Here is an 18,198-nt window from a genome sequence, read left to right as displayed (position 1 = left end):
GTTCAGAGTCGCAGATTCGACACAAGGAAAGTGCCACCGTGGTGTTTACGTATAAATTGACGTTTCGTACTAAAAATAATAATAAAATAGCTCATATGTATTTGTTTTCCTATTTATGGGATTTCTTTGTGTTTTCTAGCCTTTATGTGACACGTAGGTTTTCACAATGATCGACGAAAGTGCCTGTGTGGAAGCACTGCGACCCAAGCACGTTGACATGGAGGAGATAAACAGACGAGCAGCCCCGTCGTCTTCAATGTTGTGTACATCTCAGATGGATGTTTAAATTGCCGTCGAGCACAGTTTTTCTCGTCGAGTTAGTTAACCCGCTTTTTATTTTATCGAAGCTTCGTCTTTAAGGCAACAGCCGATGTAAGTTTTGCTTTGTGTTTCACACTAAAGTGCGTTGTAGCCAGCTAGCTAGCTAGCGCTAGCGCGTCACACAGTGTGTCACTGACTCACTCGTCTCTGTGACAGGAACAACAAAGTCGACTATCGATTAAATTGCTGTTTTATTGCTTTTAAATATATCCGACCGTGTTGTGTACATTGTTAAGTGGTTGTCAGCGTCCTGTGGTTTAACATGACCTCCAAATCCTGCTGGACAATCTCATGTCATCGTGGAGGCCTCGCGACGTGGCTGGGGACAGAAGCTGCTGCTGCACGGAGGCTAAAAACAACAGCTACAAACAGCGTCTGTCGTGTTATTGATGCAGACGCGTTATATGCGTCTTTATTCGTCTTTTAGGCCTCTGAGCTGTTTGGTTTAGGCAACATGCAGATGCGATTAAAACTGTGAATATTCACAAATATCTTTGTTGACACTCACTCACCTTCTTCAGCAATATATAATTTAATAATTCAATTTTAATGAATATAGGTTGGATGCAGTTGCAAAACAAGCTCATGCTCAACATTATAGAAGGTTGTTTTTATATATTTTTTTACAGTTGAAAGTGGAATAGGAGTCTGTTTTTCTGCCCATCCCTAAGTGACTGTCATGTTGGATTGCAGGGTCGTGTCAACATGGACAGTGACCTAAGTCCCCAGGATAAAAAGGACTTGGACAAGTTCATCAAGTTCTTTGCCTTGAAGGTAACAGAGAGATATGTTCTTTGTTATGAGCTTGAATCTAGACATGTCAATGCCGTCTACAGCCTATCGAGTGTCCCCGAGGCCTTGTGTTGTCTGTTACACTTCTTAAACCAACTTGTTTTCCCACTTACCACCAGTAACGGTGTCCCTGCTACTCTGGATGCTCATGTAAACAGCTTTTTGTTTCTAAGATGGCCGCTCACAATTCGATTTCTCATTTCGTGTTGTGTGTGTGTTTGTAGACTGTTCAGGTGATAGTCCAAGCCCGACTCGGTGAGAAAATCTGCACTCGCTCTTCCTCATCCCCTACAGGCTCAGACTGGGTAAACCCATTTTCCTTTCCCCTATTATTCATTTGTAGTCATTGAATAGATTGTTGTAGTTTTGTATCTGTATCTTGTTGTTGCACACTGTTTTCTGCTTGTATAAGTGTAAAGTTTAGTCATATTGTCCCCCAGTTTAATTTGGCCATCAAAGACATACCAGAGGTGACTCATGAAGCCAAGAAAGCGCTGGCGGGTCAACTTCCAGGCATCGGACGCTCCATGTGTGTCGAGATCTCCCTGAAGACATCAGAGGTAAAAACCCTCCCTCTGATCATCTACTGCTTCCATTTTCTTCTTTTGTAAAATAATGATCTCAAACTCTGCAGATACTTTATTGTAAGCTTTATTAACTTGTCGTAAATAATCACATCAGTTGTCAGGGCTTTTAAAACATGAGTGGTTGGTGAAGTTGCACGTAGAAATTACGTGTATTTTATGAATTAAAGTTACCAGATGACTCATCTACTCTTGTATGTCTAAACAATTGAAAATGAAGATGTACATTTTTTGTTTTCTCCCAGATTTATGTCCCTCTGCTCATCTGTTCCTCTGTTTCTTTCCCACTCAGGGAGACTCAATGGAGTTAGAGACTTGGTGCCTGGAGATGAATGAAAAGTGAGTTACGGGTTGTTAGATGAGATAAGAGGCCTGTCAATGCCGTCCATGTGTCTGTGTACAGAACTAGCTTCGAGGACCACAACATTTTAAAACTGTAGTAATAGAACCAGTTTTCACAATACTGATGCTGTAATGGTCACTTCATCATGTGCTGCACTAGTGACGACTGCTTCCCCCTGCACGGCTTCAAAAATAACACAGCTTTGTGAATAAGTGTGGGAACTGTTGAGAAGTTCAAATAACCCATCACAGTGAGCATCAGCTGCTTGGAGTCATAAATGGGTGAAGTTGTCCTTATGTCAGTGACATTTTGTTGTTATAACACATCTCTAACGTTTAATGTTTTCACCCTGTGAGGCTCTAATACTAGGAAAAGTTGAGAATGAGCCTACATTTTCTGTTTTGTTTCGCCTCTAAAGCAAAGGCCCCCATTTTAAAGTATGTCTTGTAATCCACCAGGAGCAGACTTCCTCATTTTGAATTTGAGTTCAATAAGTAAGACCCAAATGACAAAAAGTGTATATATTTTTTACATTATTACGATAGTTATTTGAAAGGCCTCCAGACTGCTGTATACTAATGAGTCTTGCTGTTTTCTGTTTCTGCTGCAGGTGCGATAAAGACATCAAGGTGTCATATACTGTGTACAACCGTCTGTCTGTGCTTCTGAAGTCTCTGCTGGCCATCACCAGAGTAACACCCGCCTATAAACTGTCCAGAAAGCAGGGACATGACTATGTCATATTATACAGGTATGTGGACTCTCCCGGTCACTGTTTAGCTGTGAGTATTCAGTCCAGTCGTCTAAACCTCCCTGTTTGTTGTGTTTCTGTCTCTCGTCTGTCCAGGATTTATTTTGGAGAAGTCCAGCTGAATGGATTAGGGGAAGGTAACTGTGACCTCACCTTATTGACTGACATTTCACAAATCACTGACAAAGCATACACAATGACTTAACATTACAAAAGTACAGTTGGACAAGAAGCAAACTAATTATACATTACACTCAGTTTTGAACCTTAGTCACATCTAAACCCAAACGCCCTCTTTGTTTTTAAGGTTTTCAGACAGTGCGTGTTGGTGTCGTTGGAACCCCTGTTGGCACAGTCACACTTTCATGTGCCTACCGCACCAACCTGGCATTTATGTCCAGCAGGTAACCAGAACTCTCTAACTGGTTTTCTTAGAAAGGAAGTTATTATTAGTTATTATACTTATTGATTTTATACAACTGTTGAATTGTCGTCCTCTGCAGGCAGTTTGAGCGCTCCGCTCCGATCATGGGCATTATCGTGGATCACTTTGTGGATCCTCCCTGCGGCAGCCAGCGTCCTGCAAATATGGGTCACCCCTGCAACTACAGGTAACCACCAAAAGTTCTGGAAGTGAAAGCAGCCGTTCATTTTAAAATGGAGACACATCTCAACTTCACTTATGAGTCCCTCATTTTTAAATGTATCAACAGAAAGAAAAAACTAAGTTATTTTGTGTTTTGTATTTTGTGTGTGTAGAGCTCCAGATGATGAGGACGGAGGACCGTATGCAGGAGTTCAGGATTCACAGGAGGTCTGCACCACCTCCTTCTCCACCTCCCCTCCCTCTCAGGTATGACACTTACTCATTTCTTTTATCCTTCTTTATTTAAACTTGTGACTTTTTCTCTCCATTTCCATACCTGTTTTTTATTTCACTTTCTCTTTTCTCTCTTTGTCTTTTCTTTCCTGATGTCCTTTTATTGAATGTTTTTTCCGTGTGTGTGTGTCTGCATTATCTCAGTGTGTGTGCACACTGAGTCCGTCTCCCTCTAAACTGCCCAAGCCCCTCCCTCTGGACAGTCTGCAGCTTCCATTGGCTCCCGGACTTGTCACTCACACTGTGAGTCTGTGCTGGCAACCGTGTGTGACGCTCTGAAACTGCACTGATCAACTCGGCTGTTCTGTCAGATCCCTTATGTTTTGTTTTGGGGTGTGTGTTGCTCCTTGTTGTGCCGGAGCTGCATCAGAAACTTTGTTTCACCATCATCCTTTTGTCCTTGTTTAAAGCTCCATCACTTACTAATAGCTTTATGTTGTGACTCCTGTTTGCTGGTGTTCACTAGATTCTTTTCCATCTTAATCTTGTATCATCATCTCCTTCGCCTCTGTTCTGACAACAGTATAGCTGCTTTCAGACATGCACTGAACTCCGGACATTCCCAAGAGTTTTTCCTGTCAGCCCCCTAATAAAATGTCCCAAAAATGTCAGACTTAGCCCAAAATTCACAACCAACCAGTGGGCATGTAGATGACATTTCAAACACACAATGAACATGAAACTGAAAGGAAAAAAAAGAATGAAAATGTCTCATGATGAACAAGAGCTGACATACACGTAGAAGACGCAGACAAAGATGTCTACTTGGAAAGACAAATAGATTTGAGAGCTTTTGGTGACCAGGGCTGATGCCAGTGTTGAGGTGCTGTAAACAAACTCAAAAAATCTCTTCCTGGGTTGTTCATATCTGAGTGGCAAAGTCCGGAGAATGTCAGGACCCAGTTGTCCGGAGTTCAAGCTGAAAACAGCTTATGTCTCCAGGGTTTTTCCTAATTCCCTACGTTTCTGTTTCTCTCCAGCTTTATGCTTCCAGATTATCCTACCATCCTCCAACTCTAGCAGGAGCTGCTGATCTTTGTCACCCCGCTGCCAATCCTAACCAGGTGATGCTGCACCAATCACCTCACTTCCAGACACAGTAGAGTTTGACCAATCCAACAGCACAGCCATTGTTATTGGCCATTTTATCATAAATGCTGATGGCAGAGATCAGACTCTAGTCTACAAAAGATACACAGCCACTGTAGACAACAGCTTTTCCCCCCCAAAAATAAAAATAAATAAAATAAAACTGGTTATCAATAAGATTAAACTTTGATTGAAATCTCTGCCCTTAAATACTATTATACTGTAAGTACCATTGTTTTTTGTTGATTTTAATGTTCTCCCTCTTCAGGTATTGCATGCTGTGAGGGAGGGCGGGGTTATGCTGGTTCCTGCCTATCCTCATGGAACAGACACCCACCTGACAGCCGAGCACGCCCCCCACACCCCTGGCAGCAGGTAAATCTCTGACATCGCATCAACGAAGTTATTCCCTTTTGTTGTAATGGTAATAAAGTGCTGCGATAGTAACATGTAGCAGGTTGGTTGACAAGACGTGAACTTGATGAAACTATTTATAACCTTGTCTCATCCCCGTTTCCAGCGGTGATGACGACGGTCTGTTGCACAGCGATGAAGGGAGGAGTGCTTCTCCCTTTGACCCGGTGGAGTCTCTCAACGCGTTCACGAGGAAAGTCGGAGCGTTTGTCAGTAAACCCGCCACACAGGTAAATCCCATATAGTCTGTTGTGTTTATCCACTCGTGTTTGCATCACTGAAGGGAACACTGAATTTCGATCTGTGTGTTTGTGTAGTTAACAGCAGCCAGTCTGGACCTGCCATTTGCTGCATTCGCTCCTCGAGGCCTGGACTCGGAGGAGAATGATCCCATGGTAACTGTTGACCTCTGATGTGTCGTCTGATCTTGAAATGGACAATGAATAATTTTCTTAGAAAAATACAAAACTGGCAGATAAAGTTGAAAACTTTTGGGTTTTTTGCATTAAGATATTTTTGTGTTTGTGTTCAGGTGCAGCCCCCAGACTCCCCTCCCTGCCCGTCCCCCCTGCAGGCCAGCCTTCACTCTCAGGGCTCGGAGGGATCGGGGCAGCAGGACGATTTCGTTATGGTCGACTTTGTACGTACTCATTGTTTAAGTGTCTTCTGCTCACTCACTACTGTCTTCAAAATATAAAATGTTTACTCACTGTTAATGAAAAGAATTGTCAGATGGTCCATGGTAATTTACGATACACGTGCTGGAAAACAAATTAACACTACTCAAATATTTTTCTTAAAAGAAACCTGTAATTTTTGTGAATTTGAAATAATGCCATCCTCCTGTTTGCAGAGACCTGCCTTCTCTAAAGACGACCTGTTGCCGATGGATTTGGGCACCTTCTACAGAGAGTTTCAAAATCCTCCACAACTGGCCAGTCTCTCTCTACACATCAGCTCGCAGTCGATGGCCGATGACCTGGTAACACTTTAGATTTTTACTGTCAATGTTTTTAAGTAGTGTTCTGATACTGCAGAGTGGCGGGTATCGGAACAGCTCTAATTTTAAATCTTGTTTTTCATGGTGTCCTTTAGCAAAAAAGTTAACAAATGTATGTAAACAACTGATTTGCATTTTCTTTCTGCAGGACTCTCTGCCAGAGAAACTGGCAGTCTACGAGAAAAACATCGACGAGTTCGACGCTTTTGTGGACATGCTCCAGTAGAGGAAGAGGAGGGGGGAAGAGGCCGACGGGAGAGGACTGCATTCTAGTACGGATGAAATAGCTAAGGAGAAAAATTTAAGGGAGAAGCACACTGGAGGCTCTGTAGTTGTTTGTCCTAAATCACCATGTTTTAATGTGAAGCACCTCGTTTCCTCTCAACTTCCTGTTCAGCACACGCGCCACCTCTTCACTGTAAATACTGTATTATTTCCTCTGACACCCCCTCCTCTTGCTCTGGTTGTGTAAATTCAAACTGATAATCTTCTGTGTGGCACCAAACTTCTTTTTTTTTGTCACTTTAGACAGCCATGACATTCAAGGACAGACAACTTTTAACTGTAGTTCACTATAATCTCTCCCACCCTCGAGGTTTCCTTTACACCATGGCCTTTCTGATCATATCTGACCTGAAAGATGAAATCAAATCTTGACCAGACTTAAAAAAAAAAATTTTCTTCAACAAAAGCTGGTCTTAGAGAAAAATTCCACTTTGGCCTCACGGTGGTCGTTCATGATGTGTAGTGAAAAATACAGTTTCAAAGTTAACTTGAAAGCCTGACCCGAGCCAGGTGTTCCCAGCTGGCCTGGGGATATAAACTTTCAATGTCAGTCCCAGTGGAGAAAGAAGTCATGACAGCCCTTGTATGTGTAGAGAAATCAATTTGTTGTGGAGCCACGCCTAGTTGCCAGTTAATAAAGTGCACTAGTCTAATGCAACAGTCCTGCAGTTAATCCTTCGTTCAATATTCAGTTTGTGTTGAAAAGGATTCTGTAGGTTGAGCCATTTCCACGCCATGATAGATGAATTAAAAACTTGCTGATACCATTAACTTGGGTTTTGCAGGTTTCAACAAGTAGCTTACGTAAAGTACGACAGATATGAAGGAATAGCAGAGTTGCTGAATAGTTTAAGATGAGGTGAAGTAGCAGAGTGAGAGACAGTAGGAATTAGTCTTTCCCAGTCAATTTTAATGGAGGGAGGATTTATTGCAGGGCTGTTGCCTTAGTTTTCTTCTAAAGTGTCAGCTCTGAACTTCCAGCAGTCTGTACATCCTGCTAATGTATATTTTGTAAAGGGCGGGGGGGGATAAACAGCTGTCTACAAAAGGCACCAGGTCAACATCCATGACTGAGTTTGGTTGAGAGCTTTAATTTAAACATTTGTGTCCTAATAAAGCATGGTTGCTCTGTTGAAACAAAGGAGGAAAGTCGTGTCTCAATTCTCAAATGGAATTTTATTGTTGGTATTTTCTGCAGTTCTATAACATACCTGCAGGACTGCGAAGGGTCGAAAACCATAAAGAATAACAGTATGGTAGCACGCATTTTACAAATACTCTACAATTCATGTTCCACCAGCATGTCATACGCGTCGTGGTCAGCTACAACTCAACTTTCTTGTCCGAGAACCCCTAACTCTGCTACGTGAAGGGGCAGAGAAGCGTCCAAACATTTCCAGTGAACAGCTGTCTGAAAGGCTATGGAGGAAAGCTTCTTAAATCAATGTCAACTCTTTCCAGACAATGATGATGTAAATTTCCTAACTATTTATATTTTCTAGAGTTAGCCATTTAAACAAACATGCCGTTACTTTTGAAACATACCCTCTGAGGTCGCTTCCCCCCAGGAAATACGGAACCAAAAGAAATAAAATAAAAATACAAAAGGAAAAAAAAAAAAATTCACAGGAGACAGGCAGTGTTTGCCCAGTGTGCATTTTCACCTAATTCAATTGCTCAGTCCAAGAGAATGTCCTGTCCCCACTCCCCCCCACTTCGGCCCCTCTGAGCCAGACTGTCCAATGAGATTGTTGGGCTAAGTGGAGAATGAGTTCCTCTGGGCGCAGAGACAATTCAGGGAATGGTTGGAAACCAAACGTCCGGATAGAAGTTGAGTAATGGCGATGAGACGCGGGTGACTGATGCACTCTCCTTCCCATTTCCTTGGATACAGGGTTAAAGTCTTGGATGGCCAATGTCTTCCATTGTCATAATTATCCAACCTGCTCCCCCAGTCTGCTGAATGTGGGTGGAGTTAAACAATCGTACGATGGGATGGGGGGGGTGTCCATTAACACTACAGATCGGAGCAGGAGGAAGAAGAGGGAGTGTACGGAGGAGGTCCAGGAGCTCAACTTTTCTTCATGGGCTTTATTTATTAAATTTTTTTTTAAAAGGAGCGGGGAGGTGACCGGGTTTCAGGCTCAGGCAGTGTTCAGTAGGTCCTGTATGGCTTTCTGCTGCGTCTCGTTCAGCGACGATACACACTGCGTCCATAATCCTGCCGACATCTGGAAGACACGACAAAAAGGGTCAATACCATAAAAAAGTACTACTTGATGTTTAGTCACCTAAAATAAATCACTGAACAGACACCTTGGACTCCAACTGTGGTGGTGCTTAATTCTAAATCCATATCTAGGGGACATTTCCTGACATGGTGACATAGCTGTGACTCACCTGTACTTGACGGATGTCATTTGCGAGACGTTTGCTGCAAGCGTCTTCGCTCTTGACCGATTCATTTGCAACACCCTCTGCGATGATGAGGAAGATTTTGGGAAGGTTGGCGTTGTCTGGCCCGAGGACGATGGGGTTGTTGCTGCGGAGAGAAGATGATAATCAGCAGGAGGGAGATGATGGGTTTCATTTTTTTTTTAAAAATCAGCAAATATGTGGCAGTAGTCCTACCTTTCAATGAGGTCGCACAAAAAATCAAAAGTGTGCACGGCCTCCTCTTTGTCCTCGTTGAGTGGTAGCCAGCTGAGCCAGTGGGGAAGAATCTCGTTGACGTTGACGCACTCCGGCCGAAACCTCATGACCTTTCCGACAGCGGAGATGCAGTTCTCTGTGGCATTAACGTTTTCCTTGGCGCGCGACTCGGCTGCCTGGATGACTCTGACCAGCAGCGTGATGGCCTCTGGAACAACGAAACACAAGACATCAACAAGATATCAAAGAAACGATACAGCAGCATCACCGCAAGCAAGACCAGTAACCAAGACGTACCTGTACAGAACTGGCGGTAGTTCTCTCCTCCATACTGAGCCATGACACCAACGCCGTAGGCGGCTGCCTGCCGAACCTCTGGGCTTGTGTCACACACCGACTGCATCATCGGCTGCAGGAAATACTCTGCGTATTTGAAGGAGGAGGGGCTGCAGTGCTCCACCACGTCGTCAAAGATGCACAGACCCCACTGTCTGTCCGCCCACGGCCTGTTGGGACACTTAAGACGAGCAAGACGATCAAGTTAGTTACAGTTTCTCCCTCAATATGTGAAGTGAATCAAAAGTCAATTTGGCACCATCTAGTGGCCACTTGTTAAAAGGCCCACTCTTTTTTTCCCCATAGACTTTTATTGATACAGAATATATTGAAAATAAAACACTAAGAACTTACAATTAGCTGTACGATGAGCTGCAGCAGCTGTTCGAACCATGGCAGCACCTTCTCTTTGTAACTACTGAACACTGAGTGCAGGATGTCTGACACTTTAGTCAGGATGTACACATCATTCTCATCCTGGAGAAAAGAAAAAGGAAGGTGTTGCATTGTCGTTAAATATAGACGAAGTTTCATGAGGCATTTATTGTACCAGACAACCTCCAGCTTTACTTAAATATAAACATTTACCTCGTCTTGTAATGATTCCTCCACCTGCTCGTCATAGTCTTCATCCTGTCTCTTGGCTGTGAAGACAAAGTGTTGATCTGATGTTAAATTGTACAAAAAGATAAATTCTGAAGCACAAAACAGAGAGACAATTTTTTAAGGTAGTCTATGGTTGCGATGAAGCCTCACTCTGTCTGAGCTCCTGGTTCTTAAAATGCTCCTCCAGTTTTCCTTTCAAGATGCCACCCAGCTCCTCGAAATGCTCATTGTTCAGACACCCGTCACCCATCAACTCAATACACTGACGGAAAGCACAAACTCACATCAGTCAGAACAGAAACTGGACACCAAGCCTTGAATTGTGCTGATTGTTTTAAGTTAAAGTTACCTTGGCAAAAGAGTGCATGATTTCTGACAGGACGTCCGAGTCCGGCTCTGTGCCGATGGCCTTGATGAGGGCGTCGCACATGAAGTGCCACATCTGGGTGAGGTACTCGGGTCCTCGAACACGAGCGCACTCCAGCAGCAGGGGCATGGATTCGGCTGCAGCCACTCGCACACGTGAGACAGTTATGGAAATGCCACAAACACGGCTGATATTGTGATGAACAAATTAAATTGATCAAAAAACTTTTAGATGTGAGGAGGAAATTCCAGTTTTGGTCAAAAGGATATCATCATGGAAGTAGAACTTGAGTAGAGGAACCATCAGCTTCACCACCTGCTCCGTGTACTCAACAAAACCTTCCTTCAACTCTTTGGCATAACACACCTGAAAAACAACACAAACATTTTACTAACAAGGATGAAACTCAACATCTAGATCCAGGTATAGATGAACAATGGCTTTATGTCAGTGCTACTGGCTGTTCCAGATCTGACTCATTATCCCTCGGGATCCTGTCAGTTTGGAAACTTCACTCTGATCAGGCACTCACCAGCATCTGACAGGCAGTGGCCTTCTCCTCTAGACCGGCCGTCTTTATGCCAAAACTCTGCTGGTCGCCCAGGTTGACAAACTCCCAGCCGTCATCCTCTGATATGTTCTCCATATCCTGGGCTAAAAGACAGACGTTTTTTTTTAATAAGATTGTCATCGCCTGCTGTTAAAGTACATTTAAAAGCCCCATTGTGTGACTTACTGTCGAGGAGGGCCACCTCAGGCTTGATGGAGGCCGTCTTCATCAGCGGACCCATCACCACGGGCAGATACTGCTGAAACTCCTTCCCCAGGATCTTACACATCCTGGCCCAGGCTGAGATCATGTACGAGATCTAAACCACACACAAAATGTGACAGTTTGACTACGTAGAAAGGAATAATAAAAAAAACGTAATAGTTCAAAATGTTGTCCATGTCTTCTTACCTGAGGATCGTCATCCTCCAGGTCATTGAAGTCTGTCTGGGTTTTGAGGAGCAGCTGCATGACGGCAGAGGCATCTGGCATGAACTAGAAATAGAACAGAAAGAATAAATAAATAGGAAGTTCTCTTTGAGATCTCAGCGGAACGTTCGATCACATGCTTCACGGATGTACCTTGTCTTTGCCGACAGCCAGGCCGATGAGACTGATGCACTCTATGGTCTTGCCGCGAAGCAGCCGCAGTTCCTTCTGCACTGCATTTTCTACGATGTGTTTGAGCGAGGGCATGAACAGGTCATAGTATGGCACAAACTTCTCCTCAGCTGTGTCGGCCACCGAGGCGATGGAAGTCACCACTTGCTCCAGGACCAGTTTGGTGCCCTTCTGGATCAACTGTGGTGGAAGAGAAGACACGGTAAAGTGGATTAGTTTTGCGAGAAACATTGTATAATTCTCTTTCGTGATGATCCCACTGTTTTTCTTTTTTACCTCCTGCAGCTTGGCAACCATAATGACGTGAAGGTGCTGCACCAAGCTGTCCAGATAAGGGATGAGCAGGGATTTGGGACAGTCCTCTGTGAAGTTGATGAGGGCGGCAGCAGCGTGCGCCTGCACCCGAGGGTTACTTTGGTCTTCCATGGTTTGAAGCAGGGCTGAGATCACCTGGAAGGGAGACAGACAGGGTGAGTCTTCATGGTCCAAAAGATGATTTTGGTTGTAGCTTGCAAACATGATTCTGCATATTTTTGTTTTGCTGCAGTAGGTGAGCTAAAGGAGTGCCCCAAAAAAAAAAAAAATCGGTACGATAACTGAATCTAAAGATCACGATCGACTACAGAAGCTACTGAACTTGCAGCCACCAGAAAACGCCCTTTTAAATACCTTATCGTGGAATTTCTTTTGGAAGGTTGGAGCAAAGTCTGTGGCCATCTGTCCGATAGCATTGCAGGCAGCATAACGCACTCTTGGATGCTGAGGAGAGAAAAAAAACACCATAAAATATAGCAGCTACCATGTTAACAAATCCTTTAACCGTAGTTACAAAAACTAAAATATTTCTTACAGGGTCAGAGCAGAAGAGGAGGACAAAGCTGACGATCTCCTGGAGGATAGCCTCCATCTGCTGGTGGCAGCCCTCACCAATGGCCGACAGCGCCATCAGCCCAGCGTGACGATACTTCCAGTCAGCTAGGGACAAAAACGCACGGTTAATCTCATGTTCACAGTGACCGATTTAAAACCTTCAATGTGATCAGTAGGTTTACTTACGGTTCTGCAGCATCTGCATGATGTGCTGTTTGATCATGGGCAAAATGATCTTTCCACCCAGGCCACAGGCGATCCTGTCCAGAGCGCTCTCCCCGGCCACAGCGTTACTGGTGAGTACACAAAAGATTCTCAAAGATACTGCCAAACATGTTCTGATCCTTTAGATCTCTCAATTTAGACGCCATAACTTTTCATCTTGTATACAAAAATTAAACTCCTGGAGCGAAGCTACAGAAAAAACTAAATTTTCCTATCCTAACCACAATATATGTCCTGCTGATGATGTTCCAGTCCTTACCTATCAAAGTCATCGTCCTCCAACTCATCAGCCATGGCCCACTCATCGTCATCCTCCAGGTCCACCATCATAGCCAGCATCTGGGGCACTGAGGACACAACACATAACAGTTGTCTTGAACTATTCAACCTAACATCTTAAGGTGGGATAAGACTAATGGGGGAACTCTGAGTTACTTGATATTAAACCAAATCCTCACCACTCGAAGCTACAATGGCAGTGTGTTTCCTCAGCATGGCAGCTGCCGTCTCAGATAAGGTGACGATGACTTCCAATGACAACTGCCTCTGCATGTTAGTCAGGTTGGTGTCTGCACACAACTGAGAAGGGGACAGAGATAAGTGAGTGTTGAAATTGAATGCATCATTTTGAGCAGTAAAGTGATAGCTTGCATTATGCTGCTCTCTGACTCACCTTCAGACAGAGCTGCAGAGTCGCCTCCAGGTTGGGCCTCAGGTATTTGGGCGCCGTGTCTGCAATTTCCACTAAAGACTTGAGCACAGAGTCGTCACTCTGGTAGCAGGACTCGTTCACCGCCTGATGAAAAACAAGATGACTTTCTGTGTTGCAACTTCATTCATTCTGAAGCAAGCAGCTAATGCTGAATTCACACTGCTTCTGTAATCTGAGGGTTTAACTTCCAACTCTATCATGATTAGTCACTGGCAAACAAACTGAAACCCTGTTGTTATGTAGCTTAAGAAGGATTCAAACATTTATAGCTGTTGGGAAATGACTTGATATATTGGACATCCTATAATCTAGTCTGATGCTAACTCGGGTTGTATAATAATATAATCACTGCTGGGAGGAGCAGCTACTGGTCTTGTTAGCACTGTACATCACGGAAATGTGTTTTGTTTGAATTAACTTCCTTATTCTCTCTTCAATGCAATTTGTATTTGCTTTCCACATAATGGGCCTAGATGGTTAGGACCCACACAAAACAATAAACAAAAAAGTCAAAGTATCGTTGTTTAAATCTAATGTAGAGGACATCAAAACTCAGACGTGCTTGTGTCTCACCTGCAGGATTCCTGGCAGCAGGTCGGAAAAGTGCTTCAGCAGAGCGGTGTTGCCTTCGTTGGACAGAACGAAGGATGCTGCAGCCCGAGCCGCCAGGGTACGAATCTGAAGGGTAAGTATTTAAAAAATGAAATGCACATTCATAATCAATCTGGAAATGATCTGCCCTGTGACTGTTTTAGACCTTACCTGTGGGTTAGCCTGGTCCTGCATGCACTGAACAAGCATACGTTTGATAACCTCCATGTAATGCTGCTGCTGGTTGCCAAAAATTCCTGGGAAGTTCCTAAAATGAAACCAAATCACATAATCACCCACCGCTGCTTATGCTGAAACAAGGAAGTAGTTTGATTAAAACTGGGGCTCACCAGAATATGTGGAGTGCCGCCTCTCGCAGGCCGACATTGTCAGAGTTGACAGAGTCAAACAGAAACTTTAGCAACTCTGGCCACTGGTTATTTCCATCATCGTCTAGATTTTTTAAAAAGGCACCACAATAAGAGGATTACTGATCATTTCTGCACGACAACCATCACTATCTAAAATGACAGAATGTAGGCAGTACTTTAGAGCAGAAACAAAAAAAACAATCAGTCAGCGCACAGGTCAAAACTTCAGGTTGTGAAAAATCTCTGAGGATGATTACCAATGAGGTTGCGGCAGAGCTCGGCTGCAATATCGCAGACCTTCTTGCGGATGTTTGGCAAGGTCTCCTGCTGGATGCTGGTCAGCAGTTCTGTCTTGATGACCGTCTGCATCTCCATGGTCAGGCCCGGGTAGATCTCCTCGAAGGACGATGACAGCAGCCGCCGAAGCAGCACTGCAGCCATCTGTCTGACCTGAGTGGATTAAAAAATTAGTTTCAACATTTTGTTACACTCCCCTCTGTGGCCTCCAACACCAAAGTACATGACTGAAACTAATGTTTTAGAACATAGGACAAGATAGAGAATATCCCTTGTATGTTTGAAGGTCTAGCGCAACCACCAGTTGATGTTATTGGACGCAAGAGACCACCAGCGAATGTTAGCAGCATATCTTCAGCGGTGTATGTTAGTGTCATCATCATCAGGTGTTTTTGACCTTTTAATTGCAACAGCTTTACAAGCCGAACCTGGGGGTACACTAAGGCTAAAGGTAAATCTGACTGGCTACTGAGCAACCTGATGTTGGATGTTGCAACAAATCTGTGACGCAAATACATTTATACAACTTCCTTTTGGATTTATCGAGACACCCAACAAAACCCACTGCTGCCAAAGCATGTAAGAATGAACTGGGTGTCTAATTAGAATAAATGGGTCCCCCCCCAAAATAAAAGCCACTCTGACAAACCCTGCAGCATCCCAGAGTCACCCTCCCTGGGCTGAGCACCTCCATGCCTACTCTCATTTCAAGACTCTAAAAATACCAGCCTCGAGGTAAAGAAGAGGAGAGGAAGCATGGAGGACCAAGCAGCTGGTGGACTCAGACTCAGAGTAAACATAACAGCCAAAATGCCAAAACTGTGACTCATGGGACTTCGTGTCAGGGTGGGGTGAGGGCACACGTGTAATAACACACGACATTCTTAAAATGCCGTCAATCCGGTATCTTTTCAAAGTGAACATATAACAACACGTACAGTATGAATCCTTTTAACACAAAATGTCCTTCATTACTGGTTCAGGAATTGCCAGGGTTAATACTTTTTACATTTGGCTGGGACGCTAAACTTAAAGATTTCAGTAGCCTTCCTTTAGTTCAAGCCAAAAAAGTCTTGGTACAAACCTCCTCTGCAGCAGATGCATCTCTGATGGCCTGCAGCAAGAATGTGATCTTGTTCGGGCCCGGGATAGTGTCATAGGTCTCCTGCAAAGAACATTACGGAAAGTGGTAAGGATGAGTCGTCCTATTTGGTGCATCGTGAGCAACAAGACAGATGTACAATTTCAGATATTCCATGGAAAATGGATCACTACCAGTGAGAATGTCAGTTGCTTTATCGCAGTCACAAAGAAAAACGATTTTGCACACACCTGTACTTCCACGCTGTGTCACATTTCGAGCTGAAACAGATGCTGTGGTCTGTCAGCAACTGTCCAGAAATCTTTGTAATTTTCTCATAGTTTATGACGGACGTAACTCAACAAACCTCAACTACATATTTTATTTTCTGATGCATTCTGCCCGTTTGTGTTGGTCTCCACTTGCAGTGGTTGTAAGCCGCATAAGAAATGCAAACACATAAGGGGATGGGCTCCATGGAGATGCATGAGACCTTGGGCGTGTGCTCCGGGGACAAATAACTGATGGAACTGATCATGTGCAAGTGGGGCTGATGGTAAATATGTGTTTATCAAGTGATTGAACAGAGGCTCCAAGTTAACACAAGTCGATGTCTGCTGGAAAAATGCAAATGAGCAAATAACCATAAAAAGGTGTTTTTAAAGTGAGCTAATTTGCATGACAAAGAAGAAGGACATGGGAGTATCACTGTGGCAACAGGAAAGACATTTAAATAGAAACTGCACGGCCACATTTGAGTGTTTTAAGTTAGCAGATGTGTAACAGTGAATGTAAATACAACACAACTCCTTCATGTGGTGTCTCAAAATAACCTTATTTCTACTCACGAAGTCTGTCAAACATCAAAACTACTTTTACTGAACATCAAGTAGTCCAAAGTATTTCAATGTGACTTTACAGTATTTATGAAATTTACCTTAAAGACTGTTAGATGCCCATGGACACTGTCCCGTAGCTGTAATCACTAGCTGTTCAAGTACAGCTGTAAAGTCCCCTGCATCTGGATCAATCCCCATTATGTGTGTAAGACAGTTTCTATAAAGGATAGATTCCAATGAGCTTAGCATCGCGACAGACAGTCTGTGTTTTATAAAAGGAAAACGCTGACTGACTGAATGGGGGGGCTTTGAGATAAGATTCAACCCCCTCATGCAAAAGTGGGGAAACTGGTAACAAAAGCTTTGCCGCGACCAGGGGCCGATCGGGGTGTGTGTGTAGGGACCAGGCCAGTTAGACTCTCACTCAGCCCCAAACAAATCCCCAGAGAACCTAATCCAGTGAGAGGGACGAGGGGGTGTGTAGTGACGTGGCTGTAACTGAGATAAATAGCTTTATGGATCACGTCAGTGCAAAAACAACAATAAGGAGAAACAGCATGTTTTTAAAAGTGCTGTGTTGTGACTTCCACATACAAATCACTGTAGGCCAACTGCACAAGTAACCTGGATGCTAACATAGCTAGCTCTGAAGGAACTAACTCCACACTGGATCCCATGGCTGGTTTGTTTTCCTCAGTTACACACACAGCGACTTAATGATCTCATCTAACTCGTGTTTAATCCCATGCTAACCAACCACGTCCTGCATTAGCTCCCTGGCTAATGGAGTGGCAACACGTAGCCCCACGCTACTTCCTGTACTCCACTAGCTAGGGGGCTAGCTCCACTGTCAGCTGGGGAAATGGGGGATCGGCGCCCGGTTAATGGGTAAATTCACTTTCACTCAGCCCCGATGAGGGTCTCGTGGACACACGGCGACACAAACGGTCACAACCGGGCGAGTTCGAGCGAGACACGCGTTGTGTCCACACAACTACGCAACACGGTGGAGGTAGTTAGCCGAACAGTGCTTGGTGTCGGCTTCTCGTCGCACGTGGACTCTCTCGGAGCTTTGACGTGAGGGCTCGGTGCGCGCGCGGCCAGGCATGCTAAGCTAACAGGCGGCTAGCCGAAGCTAACCGGAGCGAACCGTTACCTCCAGCCGCCGACCTTGTCAGCGGCGGGGGGACAGCAGCGCTCTCCCCCCCGGTCTTTACCTCCGATTGTTTCCTGACGTCGTTGTCGGGGCTCATCAGGTTGCCCAGCAAGAGGTAGAACTGCTGCTGTTCCGCCATTGCAGTGAGGATCCGAAAGGAGCAGCCGGGAGGAGAAGCGGCGAGACGAGACCGGCTGACCCTGCTTCGGTCACACGGCGACGGCGTCCTCCCATTGGTCCGTGTTATCAGGGCTACTCTCCGCTCATTGGACCCCACCCGTGTCAGAAACGCACGCCATTGGCTCACGCGGATCATCGGCGCGCACTGGGTGGAATCGACGCACGAAAGGGAATGCGATGTTCCTATTGGTTGATAGTGAATTACCAAAGCGCGGGAAGTTTCTTCAGCGTATTGTTGTGGATGAAAAGTAACTAAGTATATTTACTCAAGTACAATGTTGAGAT

The 18,198-nt window shown here is 44.4% G+C and overlaps 2 protein-coding genes across 5 annotated transcripts; one reads left to right on the top strand and one right to left on the bottom strand.

Moving 5' to 3' along the window:
• The first annotated feature begins 180 nt into the window (after positions 1 to 180).
• Positions 181 to 7,600, top strand: atg13 (ATG13 autophagy related 13 homolog (S. cerevisiae)). 4 transcript variants are annotated; one of them, XM_035150635.2, is made up of 19 exons: positions 181 to 372; positions 1,015 to 1,095; positions 1,338 to 1,418; positions 1,554 to 1,673; positions 1,990 to 2,036; positions 2,499 to 2,534; positions 2,651 to 2,791; positions 2,888 to 2,928; positions 3,099 to 3,195; positions 3,295 to 3,402; positions 3,551 to 3,644; positions 3,816 to 3,914; positions 4,652 to 4,735; positions 5,029 to 5,135; positions 5,281 to 5,404; positions 5,492 to 5,569; positions 5,707 to 5,814; positions 6,028 to 6,156; positions 6,323 to 7,600. In XM_035150635.2, exons 2-19 carry the CDS (start codon positions 1,027 to 1,029, stop codon positions 6,398 to 6,400), a joined length of 1,641 nt encoding a protein of 546 aa, XP_035006526.1. In that variant the 5' UTR covers positions 181 to 372; positions 1,015 to 1,026; the 3' UTR covers positions 6,401 to 7,600. The 4 variants fall into 4 exon arrangements, with proteins under 4 accessions (XP_035006526.1, XP_035006527.1, XP_035006528.1 ...); XM_035150636.2 differs by lacking the exon at positions 2,499 to 2,534; XM_035150637.2 differs by lacking the exon at positions 3,816 to 3,914.
• Positions 7,601 to 7,616: 16 nt separating this feature from the next.
• kpnb3 (karyopherin (importin) beta 3) lies at positions 7,617 to 17,963 on the bottom strand. The gene is made up of 26 exons (XM_035150634.2): positions 17,795 to 17,963; positions 15,742 to 15,822; positions 14,618 to 14,810; positions 14,340 to 14,442; positions 14,161 to 14,257; positions 13,972 to 14,076; positions 13,360 to 13,482; positions 13,145 to 13,265; positions 12,946 to 13,033; positions 12,648 to 12,754; positions 12,442 to 12,566; positions 12,261 to 12,350; positions 11,868 to 12,041; positions 11,553 to 11,771; positions 11,382 to 11,465; positions 11,157 to 11,289; positions 10,953 to 11,074; positions 10,690 to 10,786; positions 10,403 to 10,575; positions 10,204 to 10,315; positions 10,036 to 10,091; positions 9,802 to 9,924; positions 9,409 to 9,628; positions 9,091 to 9,319; positions 8,860 to 9,001; positions 7,617 to 8,690 (listed from the first exon to the last, which is right to left on the bottom strand). The coding sequence occupies exons 1-26, from the start codon at positions 17,870 to 17,872 to the stop codon at positions 8,604 to 8,606; spliced, it is 3,282 nt and encodes a 1,093-aa protein (XP_035006525.1). The 5' UTR covers positions 17,873 to 17,963; the 3' UTR covers positions 7,617 to 8,603.
• Positions 17,964 to 18,198: the final 235 nt, after the last annotated feature.

Source organism: Hippoglossus stenolepis, chromosome 24 (assembly GCF_022539355.2).
Source record: "Hippoglossus stenolepis isolate QCI-W04-F060 chromosome 24, HSTE1.2, whole genome shotgun sequence".
In the NCBI taxonomy this organism is placed as follows: Eukaryota; Metazoa; Chordata; class Actinopteri; order Pleuronectiformes; family Pleuronectidae; genus Hippoglossus; species Hippoglossus stenolepis.
The sequence above is the reverse complement of the archived record's forward strand: the minus strand, read 5'-3'. Positions and strand labels throughout refer to the sequence as shown.